The sequence below is a fragment of the Lipotes vexillifer genome, unplaced genomic scaffold (genome assembly GCF_000442215.2).
Source record: "Lipotes vexillifer unplaced genomic scaffold, Lipotes_vexillifer_v1.1 scaffold425, whole genome shotgun sequence".
Taxonomy (NCBI): domain Eukaryota; kingdom Metazoa; phylum Chordata; class Mammalia; order Artiodactyla; family Lipotidae; genus Lipotes; species Lipotes vexillifer.
In genome coordinates this window covers 575,627-582,639 of record NW_006785433.1, presented here as the reverse complement: position 1 = coordinate 582,639, position 7,013 = coordinate 575,627, and the positions used below count along the sequence as shown (strand labels likewise).

At 41.2% G+C, this 7,013-nt stretch overlaps 1 protein-coding gene across 1 annotated transcript; it reads left to right on the top strand.

Moving 5' to 3' along the window:
* The first annotated feature begins 931 nt into the window (after positions 1-931).
* LOC103080588 (stAR-related lipid transfer protein 6-like) lies at positions 932-1,793 on the top strand. Its single transcript, XM_082931103.1, is given in 4 exon segments — positions 932-1,021; positions 1,285-1,428; positions 1,430-1,522; positions 1,524-1,793. Coding segments are annotated over 4 exon segments (597 nt in total).
* Positions 1,794-7,013: the final 5,220 nt, after the last annotated feature.

The window sequence follows — 7,013 nt, the reverse complement described above, 5'->3', positions numbered from 1 at the left end:
GCGAGGAGAGGGGGGGGGGGGAGAGGGGCATGGGGTAGGGCGGGGGGCCGTTAGGTCGCTCTCCCTGCTGGGAAGTGTACTTTCTCCCTCCGGGTCTTTCTGGGGTGGGGAGGTTCTGGGCTAACTCCGCGTAGCTACCCCGCACGCCCTCCCCACCTGGGTCACGGCTCTGCGCGGCCGGTCTGCGCATGACAGGCTGAGGTTCCTTCGGTCAGTTTCCCGACTTCGAGAGGGGAAGGGGCGGGGATGGGGACCTGGGGCACTGTGCCGGTTCGGTAGCTGAGAACCAGCCCTACAGCCCCAAGTCCTTACAACACGCTCGGCCTCCCCGCTTTCAGAGCACCCCCTCCCAGGATAAGACACCGACTCGGCCGGAGTGGCAGATCCCCCGACCACTTCTTTCCCTCCTCTTCAGCGCCTTCCCCTTCCCATCCCTGATCCCGGCCTTCCTGGGTTTCCAGCCGGCCCCTCACCCTCAAAGCAGACGCGGGATTGGAGGAGGGAGTTTGGCCAGGGATGGCACTTAACAAACTCCTTGGGGACCTTGATTCCCAGGGAAGAATGGCAGTGATCCAGTCAGTACGGATTGGGGACCCAGTCAGGCAGCCCAGAAAGAGGGAGATTATACAAACAGATGTAAAGACCCACTTAACAACATGTGTGAACCTGTATACAAGACTGGGACAGGATATGAGGTGCGAAGAATCCAGTTTCAACTTATCAGAAAAAGATGCCATCTCAATCTTGGTTTGTGTTTATTTTCCGCTGACCCTGTGGGTGAAGATATCCTTTACCATTACTCCATCTGATTATGTTCCAGCTCGTCCGATGTTACATCACCAGGTTGAAGGGTATGGAGGTCACCACAAGGATTTGGAGAAGAGTCCTAATAGTTATTAAAATTCTGGACTAGATCTACTAGGAAATGTAGATGGATTATAAAGCACTTGCCCAACAAACTGCTCACGAAGTTTTAGGTTACTATCAAGAAACATCAGGCTGGGGCTTCCCTGGTGGCGCAGTGGTTGAGAGTCCGCCTGCCGATGCAGGGGACACGGGTTCGTGCCCCGGTCCGGGAAGATCCCACAGGCCGCGGAGCGGCTGGGCCCGTGAGCCATGGTCGCTGAGCCTGCGCGTCCGGAGCCTGTGCTCCGCAATGGGAGAGGCCACACCAGTGAGAGGCCCGCGTACCATAGAAAAAAGAAAAAAGAAAAAAAGAAACATCAGGCTGGAAAGTGGTTAAGACTTCACTAACTTATTTGTGGATTTTTATTCCCCTCTGAGAAAAAGATAACTGGTTCCAGCAAGGCTTCTAAAAAATTCCATGGAAATCTATATCGTGTTGAAGGAATAGTTCTGGAATAAACATCTAAACTATCTGATTTCCTCTACAAACCTGAAAACAGAATTACATGGGACAAATCATTGAAAAGTGTACAACATGGTACAAAAAATTGATTCGGACACATTCATGTGTCATACCATCACACAAAGTTTTGCCATGGGCTCAATATCCCCCCGGGGACTTTATGGACTTAGTGTATTTGAAGCACTACAAAGGGAATATGGATATTATCAGTTCTACTAGTGTGTATTTTCCAGCATATCCTCCATCTTCAAATTATATTCATGGTTGTAACCGTGCTTGTGGCTATATGTGTTCACCTCTGCCAGAGAACCCAGCGTATTCCAAACTAGTGATGTTTGTCCAGTAAGAAATGAGAGGAAAATTGGCCCCGTCAATAATTTAAGCAACCATGTCTTCCAATTTAGTAAGTTTCATCTTAGTGTAAAAGATGGAATAAAGGCAAGCAAAATTCCCAGGACGTGGATGTCATCATAATGAGCATTCATCATTCCTAAAGAAGAAATGAGGCCATTTAAAATCATGTGTGGCAGTTACTGCCTTTTACTTCTAAGTCAATATGCATAAATACTGTTACACTATTCTAAACAGTATCCTTGAACAAACTACTGAAGGTACTTTGTGAAAATAAGAGCTCATAGTTGTACAAGAGAAGCATTAAATATAGTTTTTCATCTCAAAAAAATAAATAAATAAATAAATTTGGCAGCACAATTAGTTAGAGAAAGGCCATGATATTTAGTTTCCCTAAGCAGCTCTAAATCCTCATTTAGAATATACCATATTATTTCTATTTAAATACTAAGCACTGTTAGATGATCTGAAGAAACCCATGAGGCCAGGGGCTCCTATAGATGTAGACCTGCATTACGTCCTAGAAGGAAATCTCAAGGATGGCTGATTTTGGGGGGCCGATGACTTGCCCCAAGGCCATATAGCAAGGGGAGGGGAAACTCCACAGTAAAAGTTGGACTGAACTGCTTGTTTCAGGGGGCCAGAGAGAGGGCATAGAGACTCAGAAGGGTCTAAAATGTGAGTAAGAGCTAAGATAAGGTAGAGGCAGCCAGGGAGCGTCACTAGATTAACCAAGCCCAGAGAGAAATACTGGTTGATGGTAGATATTAGCTGCAATCAGTGACAAAGACAATGCCTCAGAAACCAGAGGAAGCAGCAGATGGTACAAGGAAACCATGTGGACCTGCTGATTCTCCTGCCTTTCTCCATATCAAGATGTCACATAATCCCCTTTTCTCCACTCACACAAGCACCTCAAACTCCCAATCTTTTTTTTTTTTTTTTTTTTTGGTTAGACGTATTCTTTTTTTTTAAACTGAGGTATAGCTGATTTGCAATATTATGTAAGTTTTAGGTATACAGCATAGTGATTCACAAGCAGATAATCTTAGAGAAACAGAAGCAAGGGAAAGGCAGGTAGTGTATTTTGCCTTAAAGTAGAACGTTATCTCTAGGGACTGTTTAAATCATGGCACCCAATTAGAATTCTTTTTTTAATTTTGAAGTTATCTCATACTTACAGAAGAGTTGCAAGTATCATACAAAAACTTTTCCGCCTCTGAACTATTTGAGAATATGTTGCTGACATCATACTTTTTTAACCTCCCCACCAATATTTCCAAAACACAAGAAAATTCTTCCCCATGAACACAGCACAGCCATTAAAATCAGGAAATTCACATTCATAAGTTGCCACCATTTCCTCCTCAGGCTCGATTCAAATTTCACCAATTGTTACAATAATGTCCTTTATCCTTTATAGCAAAATGATACAGTTCGGAATCACACAATGCATGTCTCTTTAATTACTTCTATTTGAAACGCTTTCGTGGCCTTGAAGTTTTGAAGATTACTGCTTAGTTATTTGGTAGAATGTCCCTCAATCTATGTTTCCTGATGTTTCCTCACAACTAGATCTGGGTTTTTCATCTCTGGCAGGAATATCACAGGAGTGATGCTGTGTTCTTCTCATTGCGTATGATCCTCAATTTGTTCCATTAGTGTTGATGTGCACTTTGATCACTCAGAGTCTGCCAGACTTATCCACTGTAAAGCTGATCCTTTCCCCTTTGTAATTAACAGGCATTTCAAGGTACCTTGAAATTATGTAAATATCCTCTTCTTCCTCACACTTTCAGTTTATTCATTTAGTCAATGTGTATATAATGTGGCTTATAATCTTTTACTATCATTGCTTATTTTGATGCTCTGTGTCCTTCTGATGTGTCCACATCATTCTTCGAGCACTTCCTTAGCTTTCTAGCACAACCAGATGCTCTAAGCTCTAACACTTACCCTGCTTGGACCCACCAATTTTTATCCAGGATCGAAAAGGTCAGGAGAAGAAGAGAAGGAAAGGACAAGCTGGCAAGTTCCAAGTTCAAGCAGACAAGCTAATTTCTATCCTCATTATCTCCTTATCCAACATGTGGGATTTAAAAGGAGACAAAATCAACTGCTTACCCTCTGCTAATGTGAATGGGAATGTGAAGAAATTTAAAACCTTGCTACCTGTATCTTATAAGGGAGACCTGTGTTCACAGCTCCCTGAGACTGTCGGTTCTTGGTTGGTTACTTACGTTACACCTTTTGCTCCCTTTTCTGTAGTGTTTAGCAACAGATCTTTGAAGCAGAGCAGTAACATGAACCTGTTTTACGATCTTCAATAATGGAAGAACTGGTGACATGGTAATACTTATCTAATGTCAGTTGGAGAGATGGCCACAAAAAGGAAGGTAGAACGGTAAACAAGGCCCAAACTCTGAAGTTTGTTTAGGCAAAAACAAATGATGGAGAAAACCAAGACTTGTCCAGAACCAAAAGGAGACCTGGGCTTAAGAAGCTTGAGAGCCAGGGGACAGTGTGGCTTCCAATAGCAGCTTGTCACCACTTCTCCACTATTTCCTAGAGATTATGAGCCAGGGGGCCACACTTAGTATTTCTGTACTCTCAAAGGAGCTGCTTTTTAAAATGAAAATACACCCTAGGAATAATAGAATTTTAACAATATTTCTTCTCTAGAGAATGGCATTTTGAAAGATATCCATTATCTAAGTTTTTACATTTCTGATATGTTGGAATTTTTACTGTGTATCATTTTGTAATCAGAAAAATTGCAGACATGTAAGAAATAGAAAGAATAAAATAATGGATGAGCAGCTAGGTAGTTTCATTAAAATATTGCATTCAGTTTTTTCCTTTTTTCTGAAGTATAATGTTATGCTTAGTAAAATGTGTAAATCTTAGGTGTAGAACTGGGGAATTTTGACATGTGTATACTTTCCAGCAACCACCATCTAGATCAAGATAGAGAATATTTCTATCACCTAAGAGAATTTCTTCCTACCTCTTCCCAGCCAATCCACCAACCAAGGTCACCACCACTTTGTCTTGTATCACATAGATTAGGGTCAGGAAGCAACCTTCAGCTCTGACTTGACCACTAATGTATAGTGCCAATCTCTACAAGTCCCTCTTCCTCTGTGTGTCCCAGGAAATAGACTAAATGACCTTTATGGATCCTTTCAGTTCTACTATTCCAGGAAAGAAATGATAAGTAACGTCTTTTCCCCCAAGGGTCCTTAGTAAATGAGCAGTAAAAAGCATCTCCCAACTTCCAGACCTAACTCCATCTACTAAGCCAGAGGGCTTCTGTATAAATTAGTTCCTAAAGTTGAGTCAAGTAGAGTTATTTAAAAGAGAAGGTGATATTGAATTCTGAAATATTAGATTAATGCTTCATTCTTTTTTTTTTACTATTTACTATACACTGAGCATCACTTTGGCAGGCAATCAGCTCAGCTCGGGAGACAATGATTGTCACAGAAGTTCCTGCTCCTTGGTCTAGTGAAGGAATGAAAACACAGCCTAATCTCATTTAGTGTGGAATCTAAAAAAACTGAACTCATAGATACAGAGAATAGATTGGCTGCCAGAAGCTGGGGGTGGGGGTGGGCAAAAGGGGTGAAGGTGGTCAAAATTTCCAGTTATAAGATAAATGAATCCTGGGATTGTGTACAGCATGGTGGCTGTAATTAACAATACTGTATTGCATATTGAAAGTTGCTAAGAGAGGAGATCTTAAAAGTTCTTATCACAAGAAAAAAATTTTGTAACTATGGGAGGTGATAGATGTTAACTAGACTTATCATGGCAATCATTTCACAATGTATACATATATCAAGTCACCTTAAACAAATACAATATTATATGTCAATTATATCTCAATAAGACTCGAAGAAGGAAAAAAAAGAAACACAAGTCTAAGTGACTGTAATGGAAGGAAGAATTTCTTGGGGCCTCAAGAGAGAAACCAAATTCTAAGAAGGGAGAAAACTCACTTTCAGCTGGGTGAAACAGGTCATGAGAACACCTTGATGGAGGGGGTTGACCAGAAAGCTGGATGAGAACAGGCTTTATGGAGGGGATTGACCAGAAAGCTGGACCTTGAATGAAGAGCAGCAGTTAGATACACAGAAAGTTAGTTCCAAAAATGTCCTAATCTCACAGAAGATGATAGGCTCCATTCTCCAGAGCATTCACAGTGTATTCTTTTTTCAGCAAGATTAATGGTTTTGTGCTGAGGTCTTCATAGATTTTACCTGATTTATATCTGCAAATAAACAAGTCCTCATTAGGGAAACTATATTTGTATAACAGATTGACATCAACAGATCCTTCATATGTCATATCAACAAATCAAGATTTATAGAGAAAATCATGTGTCCAGAGAGCCTTCAAATCAGTGATTCAACTCACAACCCTCTAGGCTATGTTCTGTCCACCTGGAGGGCTCTAAGGTTTTCTGGTTGGGCTGGACAGTAGATGGCTTTCACCAATGCCAAGGAGTCCCTCGTCTCCTGGAGGAAAATAGTTCATCATAAATGCTGTCTCTTCCTTGTATTGCTGGTGTGAGATCTTCCTTCGTGATTTGACATTTGTGTTATTGACTCTGAAAGCACTGAGTGACCAGAGACCTCACTTCCTCACCAGTTTCCATGTCAAAAGCCATGTCCTGAGATCTTCAGATTCAAGTTCACTTGGGGTGCTCCTCTGTGTGAAAAAATCCGTTTATGAAGGCAATGAATCAAAAACCACATGGCTGAGCTCTCCAGGGAAGACTGGGAAAGGGCAAGTCACAATGATTGATTTTCATATATCTATTTATTCATTTTAAATAATATGGTTTAAAAATTATTAACTCTAGATTACCCACAATTCAAATTGCATTATCTGAAACTCTTTATTACTAGTAAAAGGAAATCATTGCCTTTTTCATAAACATGCACCGAGTTCTACTTATGTGCTAGGAGTTGATATTGTACAAAAATGCAAAAGACAGATCATAGTTTCCCATTATTATGTATCCGAATTCTTTGAACAGTTATCAAGCAATTCTTTGAACAGTTATCAAGCACCTTTTCTGTCCAAGGCACTTTTCTTTTTTCTTTACTTTTTTTTACCTTTTCATTTTATATTGGAGTATATCCGATTAACAATGTTGCGATAGTTTCAGGTGCATAACAAAGTGACTCAACCATACATATACATGTATCCATTCTCCCCCAGACTCCCCTCCCATCCGGGCTGCCAAATAACATTGAGCAGAGTTCCCTGTGTTATTAGTAGGTCC